The sequence below is a fragment of the Achroia grisella genome, unplaced genomic scaffold (assembly GCF_030625045.1).
Source record: "Achroia grisella isolate CSIRO2021 unplaced genomic scaffold, CSIRO_AGI_Agris_v1 utg515, whole genome shotgun sequence".
NCBI lineage: Eukaryota > Metazoa > Arthropoda > Insecta > Lepidoptera > Pyralidae > Achroia > Achroia grisella.
In genome coordinates this window covers 622,788-649,679 of record NW_026712908.1, presented here as the reverse complement: position 1 = coordinate 649,679, position 26,892 = coordinate 622,788, and the positions used below count along the sequence as shown (strand labels likewise).

The following is a 26,892-nucleotide window of genomic DNA, read 5'->3' as shown; positions in this document are numbered from 1 at the left end:
TGTATTACTAGTACCACGGAACATACTACACTAACTATACGTTACAGTGTTTGAATAATGTTTCTTATTAGATTACTAGCTGTACACGCGCCTTAGTCCGCGTAGAATTTAACTTTATTTTTCTAAAATAAAAGTAGCCTAAGTTACTCCTTATTACATCAGCTATCTGCCAATAAAAACCCCGTCAAAACAAGTCCGGTACAGCCATTTCAGAGATTAGCCGGAACAAACAGACAGACAAAAATGGTAAAAAACGTTATTTTGGTGAATGTACAGTAATATTTATATGCATGAAATAAAAAACTGTTATTTCAATATTACAAACAAACACTCTAATTTTATTTATATGTATAGATAATACGGAAAATATATACCTACAGTAACTACAGGTTGCATTGTTTGAAATCGTGTAGGATGTTTCTTATTAGAAGCAGGTACAGGATGTAAATATTTTGTCTACGCTTACTAAGAATTATTGCTCAAAAATTGTTATATAATGAAATTTTGAAATTATAAATTGTGCTTGGTTGTTTTATTACATAATGGATGGCGATAATATTCGTGGATATAAATTTACTAACGATGTTATAGTGGGCTTAAAAGAAAATAAACCAATTTACATAAGAAATACCTACTATTTAAAGCTAGTTGAAAATTTAGTTTGTATACAGACTACATTAAAAAACTACGTCAGCGCGAATCCTGATATTATTTTGTAGCCGATATTAAGTCTATTTTATGCGTATAAAAATAACACCTTTTAAAGTTAATTTTATTTCTCAAAAGTTAGTAGGTGCTAGACTAGGTATATAAACGCTGTTACCTAAATACCTTAATAACAGTGTTTATATACCTAGTACCAACAGTTCCTTCACAGTTTTATGTTCCAAGAAAATCAGTAAACAGATTAAAATTATACCTATGTATAATATAATATATATACATAAAAAATATAATTATTGTCATCACGATAGAAAATGAACGAATGTCACCCGGGATTGCAATGTAGTACATGATAGAGCAGTTTAGCACGAGCATTATAGAAATACGAGAATCATATTACAAGAATACGTCAATTAGCTGAAGATTACAAAAATATTTCATAAAAATGTACTGTTAGCTCTGTAAAAATAGATTCTACCGCAAAGAGATTAAGACTTAAAATTAAATTAAAACGAATTAAAGAACTCAGTTTCCTACCAAAAATTCATTTTCTTACAAAATCTTTGAACTCCAAATTAGGTTAACATTGAAGACAGTAATTTGCAAATAAGACTGTTACTATAAAACAGCAAGGTAGAAATTCAAAAAGCGCTCCAGTTTGTGGTCTGACGTCATAAGCGTGCTATAAAGTAAAATGTTTAGGGCGTCGTTGTGTGAGGAGTTAGCAATTGAGATATTACGTTGTTTGGCGGGCGCGGGACGCGACGTAACGAGCGCGCAACTTGATGCAAGTAACAATAATTATGAGAACCAACACTATGGGTGACGCTCCCCTTACTAAATTACCTTATTTAATTACATTATTACGTAAGGAAGGCATATAAGGAAGCTTTATAGTTACTGGTGGCGGGTGAAGGGAAATAAAGGCGAGAGGAATAAGTGCTACGAAATGGCGCCATAAATATCTCATTACTTACGTGAAATCGTTTCAATATAATAATTTAAGTAAAGTAATAATAATATAGAATTTAATATACAGTTCAATTTAAATAATTGCTTTTGTTAATGATTTTCTGATGTTTGGTCTTAACATTAATAACTTGGTAACATAATGTTTATAAGTAGGTATTAGATGTTCATATTTAAATTTATTTCCAGAACTAAATACTATAAATATAGCTAAATAAAAATTCATTAAAATATTCCAATGAATACTGTTGAATATTTTAAGTATGTTAATAAATCATTTTGTTAATAATATAAAATTGGAAAGAAAAAATAAGAAAAGATACTTAAATGAGCATTTTCTTGATCTAACTCTGTCTTAACTGAATGCATGATATGTCATATAAGGATGTTACATACGATGAATTCTGTTCTTGTTCTTAATAAATTGGGAGATTAGCAATCTCCCATTTAGTCCATAAATATTAATAAATATAAATTATAGTCTACAATAATTAGGGAAATAGTAGTCCAGTAGCCATATTGCAAGCAAATATTTCAAGCAAAATATGGACAAATTAAGTGTTGAGTTTGCCACTACATCAACAGTTGATAAGACCCCAGAATACCCTATCTGGGATAATAGTAGTGAAGGTATTTTTTATATATTTTTTGCCTTTTCAATATTAGCATTCCTTTATAATATGCTACATATCATGAACCCCCTTTTAATGTTACAATAACATTAATGTGACACTAATAAAAAATCTTCGAAAAACAAATATGATGTAAAATTCAACCAGTACAAAAGTATATTTATTAATTCTATGGGCTAGAACAGAGGAATGCAGATTACAAAGACTGACAGGCCATGACTTGGTTGTCAAATGTACCAATGAAGTATGTTAATTATATTTTCAATTTTTATTATTTACTTTTGGAATACTTTTCACCATTAGAAAAATATAATATAACAGTTAAATAAAACCTACAATTCAGTCCGCCAGCGCCAAGCTACAAACTTAAAAATTTAAATTAATATAAACTTTCAGAATAATTGGACCTTTTAAAAAAATATTATAAATTGACAGCTATTTTTTATATTATATTTATATAGTCTCAAAGCTGGCCCTAAGCAGAAACATAAAACAAATTAAAAGAATATAATGAATGGCAAAAACGGAAATGCATTGTTCATGTTTTCTTATTTATTTCAAGTTACAGAGTCTAAAACATAGCATTTGAAGAAATGTACAAATTGAATTGCTATACATGACGTAGTTGCTACATATTCATTTCTAAAAAAAATAGATAGTTTACATATAAATCTGTTTTTAAAATACTAAGAGGAGGAAATTAATTCCAAGTGAAGTACTTATAATTTTATCAAATCGCGTTTTATTTAATTTTATAAACCATACACATCAAGAGGTTTAAAAGAAGTACATATTAAATTAAATTAAAGTATTAAATTTTATTTTTTTAATAGATAATATCGTTTTTAAATCAAAATGAATTCGAATTGTGTTGACTTTAAAGAATAATTAAGTATTCATTAAAATAATTATAAATAAATAAGGTTCAGTACTGGTCACAGTAGTTGTAAACAATTTCCACTTCAACAAAAACAACTAAACATAAGTGTCTACGTAAATGCAATGCATAACTTAAAACAAAGCAAAGTTATCTAATAGGTAAAATAAATAAAGATATACTAAAATGTGTATGTAAAGCCATAAATTTAAGGTCATTTTATAATAAGATTTTGTTCATACCAAGACACTCGATGACAGATGGGCCGAAAAGGTTACAAAGCACAAACGCACGCAATCCATCCAATGTTATTGATATGAATAACTCAATTAGTACACATTTAAAGTGTCCAACTACATTTAGAAACTTTATCACTACACCACAATTTAAAGTTCAACAATTTCAAATGCAGTAAATATTATTCAAATAAGTAATATTTCCACTATTCAACCACAACACCACACAATAAAAAAATATAGATAGTAGAAATGACATCACTGACAGCGCTTATTTTGACAGTGACAACTAAAATTAATAGACCATAACATCAGAAAATGCAAAAAAAGGTAGTTACCTAACCTAAGTTCAATCTTTACTTAGTTCTTTTTTGTAGTAGTATAAATTGAGAAAAGTATCCTCAGATGTGATCTCACTGTAAGGAATTACGATCCTTTCACACAGTAAATTGAATAAATAAAGCGAGATGCTTTTTTTACTTCTTGTTATTGAGAATGAAATATATTTTTTTATTTATTCTCTTGCAGGATTTAATAGTTATATCATATAATTGTTTGTGGTTTAAAATCATACTAAAATTTAAAATTATTCTATATACCTACAACACTGCGACGCAGCATTCTTATATAGTTTATGTACATCACTTAGTGTCATTTTGACAACCATAGCACAGATTTTACGTTAGTGTTTTTATTTTTGTGGTTTATCTGTGGGTTTGATATTAACTTACAGATTTTATTTCAATTTGTCTTTTCATATATATCTAATTTTTACTGTCTTTCGTGATATAGCTATGAATATTGTGTTTCGAAATAATTTATTTAAATATGTTGCCACAACATGTTTTCGTTCCCAGCTTACAGCTACAAAATTAAATGTATCGTTCAATAGAACTTTACATACCAGCAATGTATCACACGATCTAATGGAATTTTTCGATGACAAAAAAAATTGGAATGAAACCAATATAAAAGTAGGAAGAGCATGGAAACTGGATGAATTACGTATAAAGTCAAATACAGACTTGCATAAACTATGGTATGTGCTGTTAAAGGAGCGAAATATGCTTTACACCATGGAACATGAATGCAAAGAAAAAGTAAGGTTATTTCCAAATCCAGAAAGGATTGATAAAGTTCAAGAATCGATGAAGAACATTGAAACTGTTGTAAGAGAACGTAATATTGCATACTATACACTAGAAACAGGAGAAACTGGAGAACGACCAGTAGAACAGGTAGTAAATAGATTTGGTTTGAAAGAAAATTATGAGAAATCAGAATATATAATACCAAAGTTTATGAATAAGAAATGGGTGAGACCATATTTGGAACATGGTTTAATAAACAGTTTAGCAGTAAAGAAATTTTACAGACTATATAAAGAGAAGTTGCATAATGAAACTAGGAAGGCCCGAAACAGAGACTACAATCATGTTCAACAACTCCTTAAGAGGTTCCCTGATATGGATTTAGAGAAATTAAAAGCTGAATATCCTAATGTAGATATAGAAAAAGCTATGCGGACAAAAAAGGCTCGGGGCCATTATTTTCCAAAATATTAATAAATTTGAGTAGTAATTAATGAAATTAGTCAATGTTTCATTTTAAACTCCCTACACTTAAAAATAAATACTCAACACATACAAGAATAAGATGTCTGTCAAAGTAGAAAAGTAATAATTAAGTAATTGTTATAATTGTATCCAATGCAAACCTGACACATTTCACTAATTTTAAAGTACATAAAAAATACAAATAACTACTCAGTCATTCATCACTTAGTGAAGATTACCCATACTCAGTGATAGTTATTTTATAAAATCTATACCACTAATTTTATAATGTGTGTGTATGAGAGAGATAAAGAAGCCCAAGCCAATGGTGTGGTGGCAAGTATCAGGTTGATAGAGTAACCATTCTCTAAGCCTATATATTTAACATATTTGTATGACTATCACTTGTTTTGCCATTTTTACCAATTAGAAACTATGAACTAGTGTTCCCGCCAGCATGTACAGCACACATTATTCAATCATAAAAAATATTAGTTATGATCTCTTAGTATGTGTTGGCTTTTTTGATAGCAAATAAATACCCTTTTTAGTAGTCTTGTCAGATATTTTAATAAGATGATAAAATGTTATTTTAAATTACCAGTGTAATAATAAAAATATATAAAAACAATATACATAGGTATTATTATCCCTCTTTAATACTAACAAAATCTGTCTTCTGAATATTACATATTTGAAGACTAGAAAAGAATAAATAACAAATTTCTTTCATGACTAGTTGAACTATATTATATTTTCTTATCTGCTATTATACACATTTTTATAAAATGTGAAAGTTTGTAAACATCATCCATGTTTACCTACTTTCACATATTTTTGACACTCTTTCATGTGAAAACTACTGAACAGATTTTGTTTTTGTTTTTTTTGTTGTGAAACAGCAGGCACAGCTGTTAATACAAAATTAAGCAAGAATATGACATAAAATTGAATGCATAAGAGACCGGATTAACCATCTCGGAAAACTAGGCCATTACAATACCCAGGTCCCTCCCTGTTGAAGTGTTGAAGAGTGTTGTTAATGCTATTTTATATCTCCTTGTTGAAGTTGAAAAAAATATTGAATACCTATTGCCTTGAGGAAACAAATTTTGTAATTTAATCCTGCCTGTAAGTATAGCTAGTCTTTAGAAGTATTAGAGAATAGAGATCTTTTACTTTTTATAATACCATAGAATAACTAGTTATTATATATATTATACTGACTACCACTTTTATTACATATTTTCATTACCATTACTAATAAGGCCACACATATGGCAATATTATTATGATTCCATATCTTATAATATATTTATTCTAGTGTCTCCATTTATCATTACAAAAATGTTATTATGTCTGATTCTATGTATATATTAAATTGCAGTTTTTATATCATAATATACTGAAACTTGAGGGATTTCGAATTTCTAATCAAGTTGCAGTCAAAAGATCAACAGTCAGATAGTTTTATATTCTTTTGATAAAATATCCTATGGCAAATGAAAGTATAATATGAAAACAAAAAAAACACAGCAAAACATATTGTGTTTGCGGCAATTTGCACATGTATGACATGATTATAAGAAAAATCACTTATAACGGAATATTCACAACGTAATGTTTTATTGCATAAATTATTTTAAAACATTATATTAACTAGCGTTTAAATTGTCAATTTGGCTCTATTACTTATTTCAAATTAAAATATTTTAAAGTTTTATTGAAACTCTAAAAATTAATACATATCACAGTGTCTTACAAGTTATTTTAAATGATATTATATTTTGTTCTTTGGATTTTTGGCTCTTGCTAATAACTATTATAATAATAATGAAGTAACAAATTATTAAATTGTAGTAAATTAATACCTATACAAGTAAATTTATTATTATAAAGCTGCAATTCAATTTACTTATAATACATTTAAACACATTTGTATAGGTATTAATTTTCAATTTTATTTTAAAATTAAACTTATATAATTAACACCTTTGCAATGCATTTTATCAAGGTACCAGTTCAATTAATTTAAAGTAAGTCAATTTCAATTATGACAATAATTTACTACATTGTATGTTTCTTCTTATTTATGTAATAACAATATAATAAGGCACAAACTACATTGATACTCTTTGTCATTAGCAAGTACGTAACTTTTACAAGAAGAAAAATAATCATTAACATGAACAAAAGGTAGATATTTTTTGAAGTAATATACTAGTTTAGTACATCTATTTTTCATTCATTCTAAATTTAAGAGCCACACTCTTGTCGGTGGAGCTCATGCCACCTTCCACGATCTTACGTCATGCTCTTTAAATATTGAAACGCCACAACTACAATTATATCTTTAATTTGCTTGACCTTCCCCTCCCTCTCTTTCCTTCTATTTTTCCCTCAATAGTAATTTTCATAAAAATTATCCTGTCGTATCAAATATCCTAACATTTTCTCTCATCTATGTATTTTCTATAGTATTCAATATCTGCCTTATTCTTTCACCCTATGCACTACTGTTTTAAATTAGATTAAATAAAAAAAAATAGGTTTAAAAGTTTATAAGAACATACTTTATAAGTAGTTTACTAACACAATATGGATGTAATCCAAATTAAATAAATAAAAGGTTATAAACTTAATAATCCTATTTTCTCAAATACTTTTAGAACCTCAGGCAGTTCTTTGGTGGTCTTTGTATTATGTAATATTAATATAAATTCCTGTAGTTTCTGAAATATGGATCTATATTTTTTTATAAAATGTTCAGTGACACTAAACGAGCTGAAGTTTGTAACCTGTGCATTAGTATCAGTGTTATTAAGTATTTGTTTATTCAAACTATCTAAAGTTTCTTGAACAAGTTCCACATTAAATGCATCAAAATATGCCTCTAGTGATAAGTACATAGTGTGAACAACATAACTGACATTAATTTCATAATTCCTACTGATAGAACCTAGATCAAATTTAGGATATAGTTCACTGTTTTTTTTGTGGTGTTTTGATGATGTTTTCCAATTTCTACACATTTTTGAAAGACAATTCAAAATGTTTTTACTACTTTTAGGTCTGTTGTTGTGTCTTTTTGATAAATTTATTGTAGTTCCACTTAGGGGAAACTGTTTCCATTGTGACTTTGTAACAAAGTTTGTTAAATTAACAATAATGTCATCAAATTGCGAGGATAATAATTTTTGTACATGCAAATTACCCACAAGATATTGCATGTAATTTGGTTGTATCCTTTCTAATATTCTAATAATCGATTCCGGTGGCATTACTGGAAATATAAAAAAAAACAGTTAAAATATGTAATAAATGCTCATGTATGCAAGTGTTTGTGCTGTGCGAAGAATCGAATTGCGATCTTCATAAGCAACGCGTTGTGCTAAACCACTAGACCACTGAGGCCATCAAAACACGTAATGTGATGTTTTGTTATTCAATGGGTAAGGTTGCGAGTGCATTGTTGTAATAGAAAACGTATAATGCCTATCCTCAGGAATGGCAATGCATGACATATCTATCACATTGTTATTTTATTTTATTTATACTTTTCATCATTTCATATCATTTTACTTACACTTAAATATAATAAGTCTTAAAAATAAACCAAGTTCAAGTTCTGAGTGAAGTATTTCATTTTTATAAAATATATACAAGAAAATATTTGATGTTTTTATGCTCATGTACATACCTGAGATGATTTTATAAAACTCATTTGCAAAATTGTTGCAATATTTTCCAGTGTTTGGGTAGTCACTGTTCGAGTTCTTCTCACATAAATAAAATGTTTGAATAACTGTATTAAGCCAAGACTGAAACAGATAGTAGTATATTATTATATTATGTGTATTATACAATATTAAAAAAACTTAAATCTTATAATTACCTATCTGCATTAATCATAATAATAATTTATTATATTATTTTTAGTTGCTCTGATATATTTATGATTTGGTATATCGCACATTTTTTAGTAATACTTTATTGTACAGTAATAAAACAGAATATACAAGGATATAAAGATCTTAAGAAATAAATTGTACCAAACAACTTACCGTCATAATTCTTAAAGAATCTCTAGGATATTCCAGATGGACCATGTACACAAATAGTCTCAAAATTTGTTTGCAGTTATTACTCACTGTACCAGTACAAAGAATATTGTTTCCCCACAAAATATAGGCCATCAAAGGTTTGTGAGAACGCATAATGTGTGACCCTAAATTATTAGTATACCTGAAATATACGATCATATGTTTAGTCTTTTCTTAAAGTTACTCAATCTAGTATGGGATTGGGTATAAAATAGCAGATGTGGGTAATATATTCATAAATCAATTTACAGAAAATTTGATGAATAAAGGGTATTGGCATATGGGCATGTGACACCTGTACTGCTGTTCATGTCTATTAAATATTTACAACACAATGGGTGGTCGATTCTAGGAATATTCTTTATAGCAATACTATTTCACAAATTATAAAATATGTGCAAGCAGAAAACAACATCATATAAATAAACAGATTTGTGAAAATTATGTCATCATGTAACACACATTATATCACTATGTGTCACAAATCCAGAAGATTGATACTGTAATTTCACTGTCTTCAACCAAAACCTTCAATTAAAACAGCTTACAAAGAAACCTGTTTGTAGATGAAATAGGTAAAAGTGAAGTAGCCATACAGGCAACTGTTTACAATCCCCAATTCTCCTAAAGTAAAAAATACCAAAATATGCATACAGTACCTTGAATGCCAAATAGCCAAATCATATTGCAAGAGTTCTATGATACATTCTAGAACAGACATAACCCTTTCAATTCTCTCATTTCTGTCTAATAGTTCATAAATTTCGAATTTCTCTTTAATCCAATGTAAACCTTTAACACTTTGCCTCATTTCTTCTGGAATGTTCTCATCTTTGTTTATAAGAGGTTCATCTTTACTTTCTATACTTATTTCATACTCTAGCCTGTTCATACAATACTTTACAATGCCTTTATCACATTCAAATTGTGATCTGTTAGTAAATGTATTTTCTTTTGGCTGTATAGGAGACATTAAAAAATCATTATAACATTTTCTAAGATTTTTAACCATGCATGGTGGATGTATGCTGAAATTTTGTGATAGAATTGCTTGACATTTATTTATTAAATATTCTATAGTGTAGCCAGCATAGCTGTCATCATGTGCATTCTGTAATGATACAAGAAATAAAGTTAACAATAGGATTAAGAAACAGTCCAACATTCTGATATTTAGGAATTATTAAATACAGTGATTATAAATAAGAAAAGAAAATAAATAATTCTACATGCTAGAAAATTACTATCTGTATATTTATTTTATATTGGTAGACTAAATAAAACTTCTTACCTTTAGGATTAACTAAATACCAATACCAAGGTTTACAACTCAATTATCATTGATATTTTTACAAAGGTTGCATTCCTTCGAAAAAATATGCACTAATTTTTATCATTCTTTTTGTAACATGGTTTAATTTTGTGTGATGAAAATATAGAAGAATAAAATTGCAATGCCAATATTTGGTATTTAAGAATAATAAAGTAATACTTACTAGCATTATTTCTACTATATCTTTAAGAACATTAGGTGACAAATATTGCTCTGGAGTAATACACAGCTGACATACTTCTAAAGCTTCATACCACATGTTTGTTTTCATTTCAATTTTAAATGATTCTTCAACATATGATGGAATTTCCCTTATGTTGCCCTGAAGCAAGTTTTTTTAAAATTAATATCAAATACATGGCAGTTACAGAGGAGTTTTTATTATTATTTATACTTTCAAAATTATAATGAGTATTTACTATATACAGCTGAGGTATGAAGTAAATTTATGTGGAGGAAGTTCCCATACACTAATTGTATATAAAAAAAAATATTACATAGGTGAAATGCAATATAAATATTAAGTTTAAGAAAAACTTATTTAAAATATTTTTTTTCTGCTATGTGTACATATATATATGTATAATGTGTATTGCAACCTGTGTCAAAATTTTCCATGGTTGTACCTTGTTTCTATATTCAAGCAAATTTAAAGAGATTTGGTTGAAATTACGTTTATTTCACCAAATTTTAAAATACTTACTCCATGTTTGAATTCTTGGTGTAAACAATTGCCTTTAGCACATGCAGGCAAATAGAATAATCGAAACCGTGCACAAAGATCAAAATATGCATCATAGGACACTTTCTCGCATGCTGCGACAAAGTTCTTTCTCTTTTTGGCTTGTATATCTTCTATTGTTTTTTTCTCAGTCTTTAACCTTTTATTTGACTGCTCTACTTCTTCACTAACTCGTTTACTTGTACTTGCAGTTGGTGTTGATTGAGAACTTAGTTTAATTTTTTTTTTCTGTGGGCTCATTGTTATTTTTTTAAATAAGTATTCATATTCATCAAGGTTTCTGGAAGTTATAAAATACTTGAATAAATATCTCAGAGTACTACTATATTATTATTAATGTGTATATTCATCAATTGATTGTTCCTTCTGTAAAGTTGCTGGTTTGCAATGTCTATATTGACTTATTATAAAATAACTAAATCTTGTATTTACATTTTTAATAGGTTATATTTTAATTTATTGAAAAAATATATTTTTATAAAGTTTTGCTATTCTAATTTATCTAATATTGGTAAATGTTCTCCCAACAAAAATGGAGATAAAAATAGGGCACACAATAAAAGGTAAAGTAAATATTCAATTAAATTACTACTATAATCTTTACTATTTCTTGTTAAGTAATTCAATGTTTATAAAGTGTTATATCAAAATTTTCTTAAAGTTATTGTAAATAAGAAATATCTACAAACCAATATGTACCTCTTTGTTGTTGTTTTTATTGAATTACTAAGTTTATAATAAAAAATACAGCACAAAATTTACCTGGAAGCGAAGGATAATGTGTCATAAAAAGTAATTACGTAGATCTCAAAGGTACTAATGTAATCAGTAGATATCTGTAACTATTACACCAAGTTTTCTTATACTGTTAATGAAGTAAAATTCTCAAAATAATAGAATATATGAGCTTAAAAGTTATAAACAACAGTAGTTTTTATATATTAGTTACAGTATTATAAATTAGAAAAATTGCAAAACAAAATTTGATAACTTTTAATGTAATCATGACATTATTTAAAGACGCGAAACACAAATTATTTGTATGACGTATGTCAAATTAATGTCAATAGACAGAGAATGCAGAACTGGAAAAGCTCTATAATCGTACATGTCATAAGGTTACAAAAAGCTTTATTTTTCAAAGATTTTCTATGCTTTTTACAGCACTGCAACAGTGCTGTAAAAAGTAAGATCATATACCTTTATGATTTATTAATCGACACTAATAGACCAGAAAAGAACGTTTTTAATAAAACAGAATGATAATTTTCATTAATAGTTTTTTTATTATACTTGAAATATTCTATTAATCACACACTCGAGTCTTTTTATTATTTTACAATCATTTTTCAATATTTGAATATATATTTATATTGCAAATTTAATTTTATTTAAGTTTTTGACGCGTATTAAAACAAATCGTTTTATAAATGTTATAAAATTATAAATAATATTATAAAAATAAAGTTTTTACATTAGCAGTAGAAATAAATTAGTATGTAGTTATATAGTATAGATGTAGTTATGTCCTCCTAGTCTTTTTAAAATTGTAAAAAAGTAATTTGATTTACGATAAGCCTATTTTTAGCTGTTATCTTTAAGTGTTATTGCAGCACAGATAAGACAATATTATGAAGCAGCAGTATCAGTGCCTAAAAACTGGGATTAAAACATTTATTTACTCTCTTTAGTTCACCTCTTCGCTTATATAACTAATAAACCCTTATTAGAATTTTACATATGAAATATTGTTGGAAATGTACTACCTATCACCCGCTGGTATGGAGGTACCTATCTGTAGGAAGCCATTGCTATCAAACACATCCTCCCAATCATACGAAACGAAAAGTTTATATTTAGTATTTCAAAATCTATTTCTGTTATAGATACTTTGTAATATTCCTAGTTTTCAACTTGATAGGAAAAATTGCCAAATTCGATGGGCTAGTTGACTAGACTTCTTGTTCTAACTACTTATATTCTAAACATAGTTATAAGCAGTTCCATTTTATAGCCTTGTTTAGTTACGATATTAAGGAAATTGTAATTATTTTAATGTTCAGGGTTTATTATTTGTACATATAGATATCATGCATCGATAAATATAAATATGTAGGTACTTACATAGACTTCATTTGTAACTAATTGCGAGTTCGAACAGCAGTCCACAGATTTTTATTTTATACTGTTCCCCGCGGAGCTGCATTACTTTGTGAATTTGGAAAAAGTAACTTCTATCTAGAATTTTATCTATCTATTTAATAAATACCTAGCTAAATTTGATTAAAATGCGTTCTATACTTTTCGTGTGAAAATGCAACCGACATCTATTTATAATTCGAAACTTTTACTTTATATTTATTAATTAATAATTTATTAATTCATTTATAGAATTTAGTAAGTATTAGAAAATAATAATTTAGAATATTATTCACGAGTGTATTATAGTAATTTACATCCTGGAAACAGCAGAACATATTTGTAAAAAAATAACATTTTAAAACCTTTATGTACACCTGTCTAAGTTAATAATTAAATTATATTGAATAGTCGGATTAATAAGTTTAGGATTTTGCACTTAGAGTAGATAGTTCTGTTCAAGTAAACAGCTAAACAATGTTCGAAAGTTAGAAGTCTATATATATACGCAACGTAATATTGTAATGGCTACGTAGCTGCCGAATATTGTGAATTATTGATTCATAGTTTGCTGCAACAGAAGTAACCAAGTTCACTATTGCACCTATTCTTTCATAGTTCTCCGGCGGTATAAAACCACAACATTTGTTTCACTGACATCAGTGCCGCGGGGGTCCTTGCTGTAAATCACGCTGACGCAAAATGGCTTTCTTGTATAAGGTAAATGTTATAATGACTACATTGTAAAGTAGCTATATAGTTTATTAGAGATAAATGTCCACGTGACACATTTTATTTAAATGTTTCGGCTTTATGTTGCCATAATAAAGGAATAGCGGAAATTGACGGCTCCGATGGTATATCTAGTAGTTTAGCGCACCGCTTTACTTCCGATTTTTGCGGGTTTGATTCCTCGCGCGCTATAAACATTTGTATATTTGTTTGTATCGGTCTGGGTATTATGTGTATGTTTATGTTTATGTGTTGTATTGCTATGTATGTTATGTGTGTATGAACAGAAAAAAAATATCCAAGTATTTATATCGATTATCTAGTAGCCATAATATACAAGCTCTGCTTAGTTTGGGAATAGATGACGCTGTTTGAATTGTCCAGGGATATTATTGTTTTTATTATAATTGGAATTCATTAACGCATTAAAAAACTTGCATTTTAAAACGTTTCTAGAAATAGTAACTGAATTCAGTAACTAAAAGCATGGACTTATATTGGAATAAGGTACAAATTATTTAACAAAAATTTTGGACTTCTAAATTCTGTACTTCAAAACTATAATTAAAATCGAAATGGTTTTGTAGCTTTTTATTTTGGTGATTATTTTATTTAATCGAAAGTGTTAAGTACCTAATCATTCACTCTATATAGATATTACATTATACAAGTATTTTTTTTAAACCCACTACTAAATTTGAGTATAATTGTTAATTTTTGACAGTACTACTTACGTTTGAATATTTTATTAGGGATTATACTTAAGTATTGTTTTAAACAAAAGCTTGAATCTTATAGTCGGGTAAAATAGATATCACCTACGATCGAAGAGTAAGCAATAGTAGATATACTACTGACGTCATGTTTCAAGCATGGCCTACATGACTATATGAAGAAACTCGAAGTAGCTCAGCTACGCCAGAAGTTTATCAGCTTGATAAAATTTAAAATTATAAATTTAAGTGTTAGTTTTAGTAGTCGGTCTATTAAATGTATTGATGGTGACGGTGATTCTAATATTCGAGAACGCTCAGGCAATTAGGATTTTTGAGTAGCCATCCTTTAAAGGATAAAGTAGGGACTCTTCACTGCATTGGATGATGACCTAAAAATAATTATTTATTTAGACTCTTATCTATATGTTAAATATTTAGTAAAATAATAATGATGATAATTATTAATAAAATTGAAACGTGACATTATCTTATTTTCGAATATACTATTTATAATGCTAAACAATAATATAATTAACTACAAATAAATGTAGCAATAACATAATGAATTTAACAAAAACAAAAAATAATTACACTAATCAAATTAGTCATTCCTAATTAGGCACCGCTATGAAACTCCAAACTTTCTTCTTCTGCTTTTCATTGCCACTGTTGTGTAACATTTTAATATCTGACCGTGAAGGCCGTTGCAATGTTACACCGGCGCCTGCGCTGCAGCGCACCAATGAGATCATGATCTTCTGTAATGGTTTTAATATTATAGTCCAATATAGATGCATAATATAGAGCTTTCCGAATCCTATAGTCTGTTAAGAACAAATAAATTCTCTTTGTCATTTAATTAACAGTAATTTGTTAGTAAAACTATTCACAGTTATGGGTATACATTGTTTGTTATTTTGCAAGAGTAGAAAATAGTCTAATTCTATTTTAATTTAGCAATTACATTTATTTAAATTACTAACAATCTTTTTATTAGAGTAAGTGAATATGTTTTTTTATTATATTTGTCACTGGAAAGACTGACGTGATGCAAGGTGGTGAATAAAAGGGTGTTAGTGAACATGTACAGCATTACAATAATCACAAAAATTGTAATTATAACGAAGTTTTAAATTTTAAATAAACAAGTTAATTGTTGTTTTCAGATACTAACTCCTTTGGTTCTGGCCACAGTGGTATTATCCGGCAGACCAGGCGGATATTCATACAACCGCTTCAGTGGACCAGTTAGTGGCCAGATAGTGGAAGTCCAAGTTCCTGCAGCAGAAGGCATACCTGCTCAGCAACATGCTGATTATGGGTACGACCATAACACTGGCAGAATACATCCGGATACAGCCAAATACGCCCATTTAAAAACTGTAGACTATGTGGTATGTTATGAAATTGCATGGTGTCAGACATATTTATATATGTATTCATTCATATAAAACTTTAAATCATTTTATTGTACAGCTATTAAATTTATTTAACTTTTATAATATGTAATGGATTTTTGTCTTTATGAATGACAGGATTTAAGTAATATTATACACGAGTAGTTGCGGTTTTAATTGCAGCCAATTGACCAAGACAAATAAAATTTTATTTTTGTATCAAACTAGCAGAAATCAATACTACATCCGAAAGCGCGGTCTTATACTACTAAGCTATTAAGAGTAACCGTTTTTTTAAGTTTAGTTTAGTTTAGTTTTAAAACCGACATAACGAAGTAATCCCTATGTTTATTGTGGTATTTATTTCTGTTGACAGGCTAAACCCGACTATCAATACGCTTATGGCGTAGAAGATCCCCTCACAGGCAATTTGCAAAACCATAAGGAGCATCGTGATGGTGATGTGGTTCGTGGAGAATATTCTCTTGTTGAACCAGACGGTTCCATCCGCTTGGTGCGATATACTGCAGATCCTAAAAACGGATTTCAGGTACATGTAGATTTATATATTCAAATAGCCGTTGAGTATCATGATATTCCATCATCATACTTAAATACTATTTTATATCAATAGTGTACTTTCGCTTGTTCTTATGGTATATGTCGGCGAGACGTCAGAGAAAGATGAAGTAATAAGAAAATTGATTTTTTAATGGTGGTACAGGTGCACCCTTCTTCGCTAACGGTATATAACCAGCGGGGTATCGGTTGAGGAAGATATGATGAGCATAAAGTCCGGTCAATTAGCCCTTAGCCCATGACGAATTCATCAGGAATTAACTGTAGACGGACGGTAACGGACCGCGTAGAGACCTTACAGGGTACATTAGTTGCAATGGGAATACTATAATTAACATGATGTTTACTCGCTTAATCACTTACGTAAAATTTTGTTTTAAGTTTTTACTGATTAAGTCTTCATTTAGGTATTCTTATTTTTATTTAATACTTAAGCGTTAGAAGCGTTGTCAACTCACGGCTGATTGGTTCCGAAAGTAATAATAGACTTGCTTATAATATTATCTATTCGTAACAATAAATTGTTATTTAAAATTTCATTCGTTGCATGCAAATGTCTATTGCGTATATATGTTGTAAACATTGATATTTTGATAAACTGCTGTACACCGCGACTTCGTTAATAGTGAAGTTTAGTTGAATTTTTGTGGACTGTTTTTGAAATTACAATAAGTAATGTAATATTTTTAAACTTTCATTTTAAATTACTGTATTAAACAGATTTTAATATCTTGTGTCTCCATGTCTGTGAATAATAAAGTGAATAAAAGAGTATAAATGTGTAAAATTATAACACAACTAACAAATAAATATTATTTTTATAGGCTGTAGTACACAAAAAAGCAGCTGGCCAGACTCAACAACCTGTACACTACGGTCAGGTGAAAGAAGAGGACGACGATTCTAGAGAATACTAGTCTAAAAACAAAATTTTTTTATTACATGAATAACTAGTAGTATATTGTTGACTATTTATTGTAAGATTAGATACGTGTTTTCTTTTATTTCAATAAAAAAATATAAAAGTATCTCAATTTTTTTATAGTAATTTAATTTATAAAACACTAAAGTAAAATGATGATGATTAATGTAAATAATGTAATTAATAATTATAACGTTTTATAAACTGTATTCATTCAATATTTTCTTTAAAACTGTAGAAGTTTAGTAAGTATATTATCAACATACTAAGGAAAACGGGTATATATTATATCTCATATTATTTGTACATAACATAACGGAAAAATATTAAAAAACAATCTTTAAATATCATAAATTGTGTATATTCCTTTTAATATTTCAAATACATATTTTTTACGAAAAAAATAATTTCGATATCTGATGAAAGATTTAAAATAAATAATTTAATATATATATACAGAAATATTGTTGACAAGTTAATTATCGACTACAGATCAGACAACCTTACGGGTCCTGGAATGGTTGGCAATCTAATTCGTTTAGTTTTTTTCTATGAATATAAAGTACTAGCTACCCAGATTTTCGTCATATTTTTTTGACATAAAGGGTACAATCATTCAAGATCACATAAATATATACAGTCAGAAACATTTTCACATTAAAAAAAATGGTATAGTTCATATTGATTTACATTGGACTAGAATACTCTCTAAATAATACAATTATTGTCCTGATATTAATAATTGATTTGGTACAACATAATATTTTTATCTCCATTGACACATATTTTTCTTTTTGACAGCATTTTTAATATTACATTAAATGTGTAGAAAAAGTAATTTATAGATTAACAATCAGAAACACAATCGATTTTTTATATAATATTACGACTAGCTACTTAAAATTTATACTTATGTAATTCAGAATGTATTTCAGTATAAATAAATTCTTAGTATTTAATTATAATAACAAAATCTATACCCTAAGAAGAAAAGCAGTTTTTTTTATATTGGTAACCGTGATACACTTGGTCCCGGTAGGAAAGTCTTCAGAAAATCCATAGGAAACGGAAATATTATTGTAGAGTTCTTCTCAGCTGATATAGTATTGAGGGATTGTAGGTACCGTAACTGTAAGGAGAAAGATTAATTTACATTCAGTATTATAAAATATGTCACGGTATAAAAAAGCGATTCCATCAGACACACTTTGGCTCTTTGAAGCATACTTATGCTTGCTGTGTGCCTATAGAGTATGGTTTTTAGTGAATATAAAAATAACGATCCTTTAATTTGATGGAAGAAAATTTTGGAATTCATTACTTACTGCAGAAACATTTATGATTTATTTGCATATCTGCAATGCATTAAAGGTTACTCTGTTTAATGAGTATTCACCTCTATGGGATCATCTTCCGTTAATCTTTTATTGGAAGCCATTTATTATAGGCACGACTTATAGATAGAATTTAATATCTACTGAAAGTTGTTATCCAGGTAGTGTATAACGACATAACGACATTACAGACCTGCAACTAACTAAATACATCTTCTTTACATAGAGTTCCGATTTTACATGATACCTGTGATGATACGTATATATGTATATATATGAATGGACAGATAAACTATTTTGTAATAATTGCTTACTTGTAGTGCCATAGGATTGTCAATCATAACAAGAGAGGCTTCTTTCAAAGCCTTGGAAGCCTTAATTTCTCCTTCAGCAGCAATGACTTTAGCGCGTGCCTCTCGGTCAGCCTCGGCTTCGGCAGCCATAGCTCGTTGTAATTGTACAGGCAAACGAACATCTTTACTGAAATGTAATAAATACATTTTAATATTCATATGTAATAAAATGTGTTTTTTACTATATAAGAAATTCATGTAATTTCAGCTATAAATAATTAAATTATTTGATATATCATAGATAACCTAATTACTTTTAATTTCGATATCTTTAAATGAATATTATTTTGTGCAGATCAGTATCAAACTGTACTACAGCATGTATATATTTTTTTTAATCTTGCTATTTGTTTATAATATAAGCAAGCGACGCAATCAGTCAGTACCTACACTCACGTATTCCACAAGATCGTTCGAGAGAAATCATTTCAACACATAATACTGAAGTATTTTTTTTTGTATAATTTATGTAACTTTAATTTTAACTTTGAAAGCTATTACACAAAATATCTATATAAGTACATACTTATAAAGATATTTTTTATAATTTTAATCATATAACTTTCTTTTGCTAAATCTTTGGGTTGTTTATTACATTCAAATCTTTTAAGTGGCATATACTTACTATATTTTTTTTAATTTAATACCATGCGTGACTTACATTTCTACTCTTTCTACCTCTACGCCCCATGGATCAGTGGCTTCGTCCAAGTTGGCCTGCATCATGTGACTAATAGCCTCGCGATCTGACAGAAGCTGGGCGAGGTCTCGCATGCCCAATACATTTCGAAGAGTAGTTGCGGCCAGTAAACGAGTAGATGCACTAATGAAAGCCAGATGTTATTTTTACCCATTTACATTCATTTGTAACTAAACATTAAATTAATGGTTAAAAATGTATAGCGAGCATAATTGGCCGTTATAGATTATCTTAAAAATGCCTATATTAAATATGATACTTAGTATATTTGATCGGATGCAAAGAAGATATTCTGAATGTCGGGGTATATTCTGAACTGTATTTAGGAGTATTAGGGCAAATATTAATTCAGATAATATATAATTCTATAAGGTATAGTATAATTAAGATATTTATAATAATTTGAATTACTGTTTAGCAAGATGATGTGCTATAGATGTTTAACGCCGCTTGGAAGGTTTATTCACTACTATCTAGACACATACGGTAAATTTTTTTCTGGAAAATGCCGCAAACATAAAAATCTTTATCGGTTCTGTAAAATTTTATGTTCTCTCTCATTTTGATCATCAAATATCTTCTGATTATACTGAATTTTCTTGATTGCCGTGTTAATCTCGTAGTAATTAGTTCATTAATCACAGCCATAAATACTGACCTGTAGTCGGCAACCCTAACAACTGCATTCAATGGTTCTTTGATGCGATAGTAGACTACTGCATCTACTGCTACCGTCACCGAGTCTCTTGTTAATACCTAAAATTTAAGAGATATCTGATTACACTATATTTTAGTAGTAATACTGTAGTTAGTATGTAACGGGGAAGAGCTTTTGGAAAGAAATGGGTGTTAGTGGCCGTCTATACATATGTCAATCTTTTAAAGTTAACTCACTATAACGTTTTTTATGGTAATCAAATTTCTTCTAAAGTAATGAATTATTTGCGAAGGTGTTCTTATAAACATTATATCAATCCTTATCAAAATAAATTCGTTAACATATTTTCGCCCCGTGCGAAGCCGGGACGGGTTGTTAGTTATATATGTATTTGGCCACTGAAACACGTCATAATTTTTACCATTACCCCTGCCATCCATTTCGGCAGCTACTTCAGTTGAGTAGAATTCTAATGAAATTTGACCCGATGATTGATTTTTTCAGTACGTATTAATACCCGGCTAGCTTAGCTAATAAATAAATCATCCAACAATTTAGACACCCACCAAGCAGTAGCTAAATAAAGGAACTTCATTTCTACAGTTGTTTACGGATTAGGGCGTCAGGCGAGTTGGCGCAAACCACGTTTCTACAATCAGGTCAGCTCTGTTGAGTTTCTCGGTCGCGCCGCGCCGGGAACATGCGACTAGTCAAAATAAACAATCTTTCGCACATGATTATGTTATACATCATAGTATTATATTTATACAAATACCTTCGGTTTAATTATTTTAATAAACGTACATTAATTTATAGAACATGATTAATTAGTAACGATATGCTTTATTTAAATCAACACTGTTCATAAAGGTTATTGAGAAAATAATTAATGTATTTATCTTATATAGAATAAGTTTATTAGAGAGTAAGGAATTTTATTAGTAAAATTAAACAATTTTAAGCGATGACTTCATTCATAGCATCATAAACGCAAAAGTGTGTTTGTCTGTCTGTTAACGTTTCACAACTAAACGTCTGAGCAGGCCGTGAGGACGAACATAAGATATTCTTTTTCAGGAAACATTCTAGAAGGATGAAAGTATACAGACAAAATAACGGATAATAGTTAGTCATCTATAAATATTATTAATAGATATCATAGACATGCTTTATTAAGTACATATGTATTATATAACTTAAATAGTATATACTTTATTTGTAATGTACAGTAAAGAAAAGACATAAACATTTATTAAAGAAGACAGATATAATTACAATAAGGCGGTACTCGAGTGTGATTGATAATAAAGATACTTATTTACTTAAGTAACTCTACCTGAGTTATGGAAAAAAACACAATTACAATTAGAAATGTACAAACTAGAAAACTTAAGAGCAAAACACGGAACGGGTAGGTCTGTGTCATTTAACTGAATTATTTATAAGTACGTTGCTAGGTCAGTGAGCTTCTAGATAAATTGCGTAGGTACCTGTAGTTTACGATTGTAGAACATGTCGTTAAACTTTGATTGATAGGTTTATAGCTGAATCAATTAATCCCAGATCGTCTGAATGGCATGACTAGGGTTACCAACTAAATAATGAAGTTGAAGGCACTTTCAATTCAATCTACATAGACAAGAACAGAAGTTTTTCATCTAATTATATTTTGTATAATTATGTAATATAAAGAAAATATTATCCTATTTGTGATACAACTATACCTACTCATAAAAATCTCGTTTATTATTACTGCAGATGAGCCTATGTTAAAACTAAGCGGCCAGGTGACTTGGTATATTTATTATATTGGACTTTTTTCCTATTCCACTATTTTGCTTCTTCTGCACTCATGTGTTCTTTGTAATTCGTTTTGTATTATTTATTCTCACATTGAATATGAGAAAAAAAAAGAAAAATTGCACATACATACTTCTTATGAGACTTTATAATTATATTGTAGTACTTATACAATTGGACAGTATATTTAATATATATAATGTATGAATTTGAAGTTTTCGATTAAGTGCTCAATCAGTTACAAGGGATGGATAACGCCTAAACCGAAGTAGGTGTAGCTTTTGTATTTAAAATATATTTGAAGAAATGGGCCATATCCGTCACTGTCACATATTGGTGAATTAAAGCATAGGTCTGTTTTGCAGGAAAAAATGTACCTATGGTAACGTAAAAAGAGGCTTTTGCTTAGGAATATCGAATTAGAGAATAAACAGAAATATTTTATGGAATAGTCTATGTTTATATATTTTTTACTGCACCGCAGACTATTATACATTATCGTATCTTAGGCCTTTTCAAGTATGGGGTGAATTTTATGGATATTTTATTTTATAATACACTTTCTTATTAACGCCAATTACTCAATCATTCATGACATCTTAATAATAATAATATCAAAGGACTACTCTCACAGTGCCATGAGATGGCCTTTCCATTTGTTCTAAACAAATGGGAGAGATTGTGTTACGAGTCAGATAATTGATATAATTTTTTTTTATAACGCTTACTGAATATAGGTACATAGAAAACACCCAGCCACCCAAACAATCATACTCATGAATACAAATGTTTGTACCATGTTAGGAATCGAACCCGCGACCATTGGAATTAAGGCGGTGTGCTAAACCACTACACCACCGAGTCCGTCATTAGTATTCTCGTATCACATGTCTACGAGATGTACGAGTACATAGGTAACGGTTACCACTAAAAATTAGGTGAGCCGTAAACTTGATTGCCCTTCCAATTACTTTAAAAAAACAGCATATAATTCTTGTTAGATTTTCCTGCTTCTTTCGTTTGATGATGATGTGAGATAGATAGATATATTGGTTTACATTTGGTTGGCAATCCTATATAGAGATCAGCAATTGGGTTAACTGTTTTCAATACCAATGCCATTACGGACCACCGCGGTGTTTTGTGTAAGACACGTGATATACAAATGATTTTATTGTTTACGTGTTTTGTTTAATTCAAAATTATCGGTGATACGGTGAATGTACTGTATGTACTATAGTACTACTTTGTATCTATAAATGTCTGGATAGTCAGATTCATAGTATAATCATTTTAGAGTATTATTCAGCGAGTTATACCGAAACGCTAAAATTGACCGTCTTACGTGAATATTGTTTGTATATTTGTTCTTCACGAGGTTCCACAAAAAAAAATCTAAAACGATTTAAAAATTGGCAAAGATATCTCATAATCTAACACATACATGTTTATTAGATACACAAAAGTTCTATTGTTAACAATTTTGAGTAGTTTTTGTAGGTGTATAAATATACAAACAGTACCCAGGTAAATCAACAAATAATTCACGAAATATGAGTCATAAAATTCTAACGGCTTGTGGTTTTCTAACTCTAATTCACAGCAAAACATGATCTTAATTTGGCACAGCCTAAGTAAAAAATTACCTCTTGTGGAGGGACATCGAATGACACTGTTCTAAGATCGACTTTTCTGTAAGTGTCGATGCAGGGTAGTACAAAAAATAAACCGGGCCCTCTTGCGCCGCCTTTTCTTACTCTTCCAAGTCGAAATATCACAGCACGTTCGAATTCTTGAACTACCTATAAAATATAAGTTTTTATTAATAACAAAAAATAAGATTTATTTAAAAATCAACTGCTTTCGGAATCCATTAGTATAGATAAACAGTGGAGTGGAGTAATCGATTTGAAAAATAAAGAAAAAGGATTGTTTAGAATTGGCGACGTTCACCATAATGTAATTTATATTTAACAATTACTGTCAAATTAAGAATATTCTCATTATTTAAGCCACTAAAAAATATTTAAGAAATTATTATAAAAGGTGGAAAGAAACCTAAGCTTTAATAATGTGCTAAATGCATATTATTAGGGCTTAGATTTCTTTCCTTCCTTCCTTACGTAAATGTAAGTACGTGTACATTATTAATTACATTCTTAAAATTAGTGTAAGATGTTAATAAATATGGGATGATTTGTTGAAGTAAATGAAGCACGATAGAATTTATTGGCACTCGATTCTTTCTTCCTACCAAACTACTGGCAAACATATTTTACTTACATACTCGATTTCACTTTTTAATAATTGGATTTGTTAATAATTACATATTTAAAAAATTGTGACTTACTATTTCTGCTATTATACTATACTTAATAAGTATTATGATATGGCTTTATATCAATTATTTAATTATATAAGAAGACACCCTACTTCTTAATCCCAGTGGTTTAAGTTAATCCTTGGTACATTGGTTAATTACTATCTCTTCTTGTTTATTGTTTGAGTTCATAAAAGAGACAGTAGATTATTTACACTAAATTTAATATATTTAATCAAACGTTAGTAAGAATAAAAAATAAAGTTAGGTTTTAAATATTCAGTTTAGAGTTAGACATAACTAGAATGAGCATAATTTTACCTTGAAACATTCGAAGAGGGAGAACGGGAATGTGATGATAACCAGTAGAAATGATAAGAAAGTAGCAAATCGCTCTACACACCCCACAGCCTCTGGATTTGCTGGGGAATGAAATTTATCTTCGTTTCTTTAGATATTCACAGAAATAATTCGTAAAGTATTTAGTAAGTTTCGGTTACTTTAAAACCACACGTAAGTATCTAGCTACTCTTAGGTTTAATATAGTTCGATGTACCTACAGTTTTAAAGATAATTCGACCCTAATTCTCCGTTTAGCCGATTCCGGTCGTATGTATGCCGTCCGTAAATGAAGCATAGAAAATGAGACATTGAAATTGCATTTTTATTCTCGTCTACTTACGCATTTGTATTGTGATAGCGCAAGACGTACTCGTATCATAATCTAAAATATTTAAAGTACACAAATTAGAAATATTAAATGCGGTCTATTTATGTTCTTAGCGCAACAATGTCTCGTCTACTTACGACTGGGTACGTTGTCACGTCTAGTACCCATCGGCCTTAGTTCCGGACGCATTTTACTAAGTATCGTGCACGCGTCCTAGTTGTCCCGAATAATGCAATAGTAAATGTTCATAACGGCGATAAACACGACGAACAATCACAGACTGCGCTGGTATACGGTCTACCTATCCGTCAGAAGAGCCCAACTGTTTACACGACCCAAAAACAACACCGATTCCAATTAAATTACAATGCGTTGTTCCACAACAATACGTAATAGATCACTGTTAATAGCCTTTAGTAAAAAGTATTTACGTATTTCTATGTAGCACTCCACTTCGCCTGAATCCTTGTCATAGCAACCGAAATCCATGGGTGTTAACCCTCTGAATGTATAATACGTTGATTTAATGTCAATCAACATTAAAGTGGTGTCTTCTCGATGTCTATATCGGTACTAAGGTGAGATGCTGTAGATTGAGGTTGTTGGTAAAAATAAATAAATAACGCACTTTCAACCATACCGGCGGGTGAACGCGAGCGCACACTGGATCGCGATGCTCCAAATTGTGGATTTTAGGTATTTCAGATGCGGCTAAACTCCACCGTTGTGTGAAATGTTGAGAGGATGTTTAGACAATAACTAATAAGTTCCGTTACTTATTTTTAAGCCTCTGATTTAGATATAACACTTACACTAAATTTGTAATGAAGAGCAAATTTTATAGTACCTGAATATAGTACCAAGTTCTAATTAATTAAATTAATCATTTTTTAAGCAAAAATGATTGAAGTCCTTCATTTAATCATTTTTGCCTTAAAAATTGATTTATTTGAAAGATCATGCACGGAATGAAAATTCCTAACTTATGAGATGTTTGGACATCTAAATGATATATTTTTATACGTACTCATTAAATTAGACGTATAAGATAAATGTTACTATTTAACGTTTTCTTTGAATCCTTTATAACTGTTTAATGAGAACGACTGTCTGATGTTGAAATATAACAACTGTTTAATAAATAACCAGCTGTAATAGATCGTTTTTTAAAGATGCTCTTTTTTATTTGAGAATTATATCAATGGAATTAGGAATAATGAATGAGAGTCGAGTAGGAACAGTAGAAAAGTGTCTCGAATATACAATGTACATTCGTATTTATGACATTACAGCTGCGTTCAGTTTTAAATAAGAAACATTTAAATTGATAGTTTTTATTATATTCGTATATAGTTTATATTATTACATGTAAACATGTATATAGTATATATAGATAGATTTACCATTATACATTGTCGTCATATCGTAATGTCGCGTTTTGTCCATAGACTACCATGAAGA

General features: G+C 29.2%; 5 protein-coding genes across 6 annotated transcripts in view; 2 read left to right on the top strand and 3 right to left on the bottom strand.

Moving 5' to 3' along the window:
- Positions 1-3,610, bottom strand: part of LOC131847096 (bifunctional heparan sulfate N-deacetylase/N-sulfotransferase) — a 128,777-nt gene extending 125,167 nt beyond the window's left edge. The window contains exon 1 of the mRNA XM_059196557.1: positions 3,384-3,610. The gene's annotated coding sequence lies outside the window, so the exon portion shown is untranslated. The remainder of the gene's footprint in view (positions 1-3,383) is intronic.
- A 465-nt stretch (positions 3,611-4,075) lies between these two features.
- Positions 4,076-4,967, top strand: LOC131847066 (large ribosomal subunit protein uL29m). The gene has a single exon (XM_059196515.1). The coding sequence runs from the start codon at positions 4,172-4,174 to the stop codon at positions 4,940-4,942; it is 771 nt and encodes a 256-aa protein (XP_059052498.1). The 5' UTR covers positions 4,076-4,171; the 3' UTR covers positions 4,943-4,967.
- Positions 4,968-7,164: 2,197 nt separating this feature from the next.
- Positions 7,165-12,103, bottom strand: LOC131847065 (uncharacterized). The gene is made up of 7 exons (XM_059196514.1): positions 11,874-12,103; positions 11,073-11,391; positions 10,533-10,691; positions 9,696-10,147; positions 8,998-9,178; positions 8,634-8,754; positions 7,165-8,216 (listed from the first exon to the last, which is right to left on the bottom strand). The coding sequence occupies exons 2-7, from the start codon at positions 11,349-11,351 to the stop codon at positions 7,564-7,566; spliced, it is 1,845 nt and encodes a 614-aa protein (XP_059052497.1). The 5' UTR covers positions 11,352-11,391; positions 11,874-12,103; the 3' UTR covers positions 7,165-7,563.
- A 1,776-nt stretch (positions 12,104-13,879) lies between these two features.
- On the top strand, positions 13,880-17,591 carry LOC131847090 (larval cuticle protein A1A-like). The gene is made up of 4 exons (XM_059196548.1): positions 13,880-13,970; positions 15,865-16,092; positions 16,472-16,645; positions 17,499-17,591. Exons 1-4 carry the CDS (start codon positions 13,953-13,955, stop codon positions 17,589-17,591), a joined length of 513 nt encoding a protein of 170 aa, XP_059052531.1. The 5' UTR covers positions 13,880-13,952.
- Positions 17,592-18,058: 467 nt separating this feature from the next.
- Positions 18,059-26,099, bottom strand: LOC131846978 (band 7 protein AGAP004871-like). 2 transcript variants are annotated; one of them, XM_059196405.1, is made up of 7 exons: positions 26,060-26,099; positions 25,083-25,183; positions 24,088-24,243; positions 20,642-20,739; positions 19,945-20,106; positions 19,245-19,410; positions 18,059-18,725 (listed from the first exon to the last, which is right to left on the bottom strand). In XM_059196405.1, exons 1-7 carry the CDS (start codon positions 26,067-26,069, stop codon positions 18,600-18,602), a joined length of 819 nt encoding a protein of 272 aa, XP_059052388.1. In that variant the 5' UTR covers positions 26,070-26,099; the 3' UTR covers positions 18,059-18,599. The 2 variants fall into 2 exon arrangements, with proteins under 2 accessions (XP_059052388.1, XP_059052387.1); XM_059196404.1 differs by having other exon boundaries at positions 25,863-26,060.
- Positions 26,100-26,892: the final 793 nt, after the last annotated feature.

Bases quoted from the DNA above. Each gene is read 5' to 3' on its own strand.
- LOC131847090 (XM_059196548.1), top strand. The intron at 16,093-16,471 runs GTATGTTATGAA...TTCTGTTGACAG, and splicing joins TAAAAACTGTAGACTATGTG to GCTAAACCCGACTATCAATA. The intron at 16,646-17,498 runs GTACATGTAGAT...TTATTTTTATAG, and splicing joins ATCCTAAAAACGGATTTCAG to GCTGTAGTACACAAAAAAGC.
- LOC131847065 (XM_059196514.1), bottom strand. From the start codon at position 11,351: ATGAGCCCACAGAAAAAAAAAATTAAACTAAGTTCTCAATCAACACCA. The intron at 10,148-10,532 runs GTAAGTATTACT...GTATCATTACAG, and splicing joins ATATAGTAGAAATAATGCTA to AATGCACATGATGACAGCTA. The intron at 8,755-8,997 runs GTAAGTTGTTTG...TATCTGTTTCAG, and splicing joins ATTCTTTAAGAATTATGACG to TCTTGGCTTAATACAGTTAT.
- LOC131846978 (XM_059196404.1), bottom strand. From the start codon at position 25,971: ATGTTGATTGACATTAAATCAACGTATTATACATTCAGAGGGTTAACA. The intron at 25,184-25,862 runs GTAAATACTTTT...TTCATTCCCCAG, and splicing joins GGAGTGCTACATAGAAATAC to CAAATCCAGAGGCTGTGGGG. The intron at 20,107-20,641 runs GTCAGTATTTAT...GGCTTTCATTAG, and splicing joins GTTAGGGTTGCCGACTACAG to TGCATCTACTCGTTTACTGG.
- LOC131847066 (XM_059196515.1), top strand. From the start codon at position 4,172: ATGAATATTGTGTTTCGAAATAATTTATTTAAATATGTTGCCACAACA.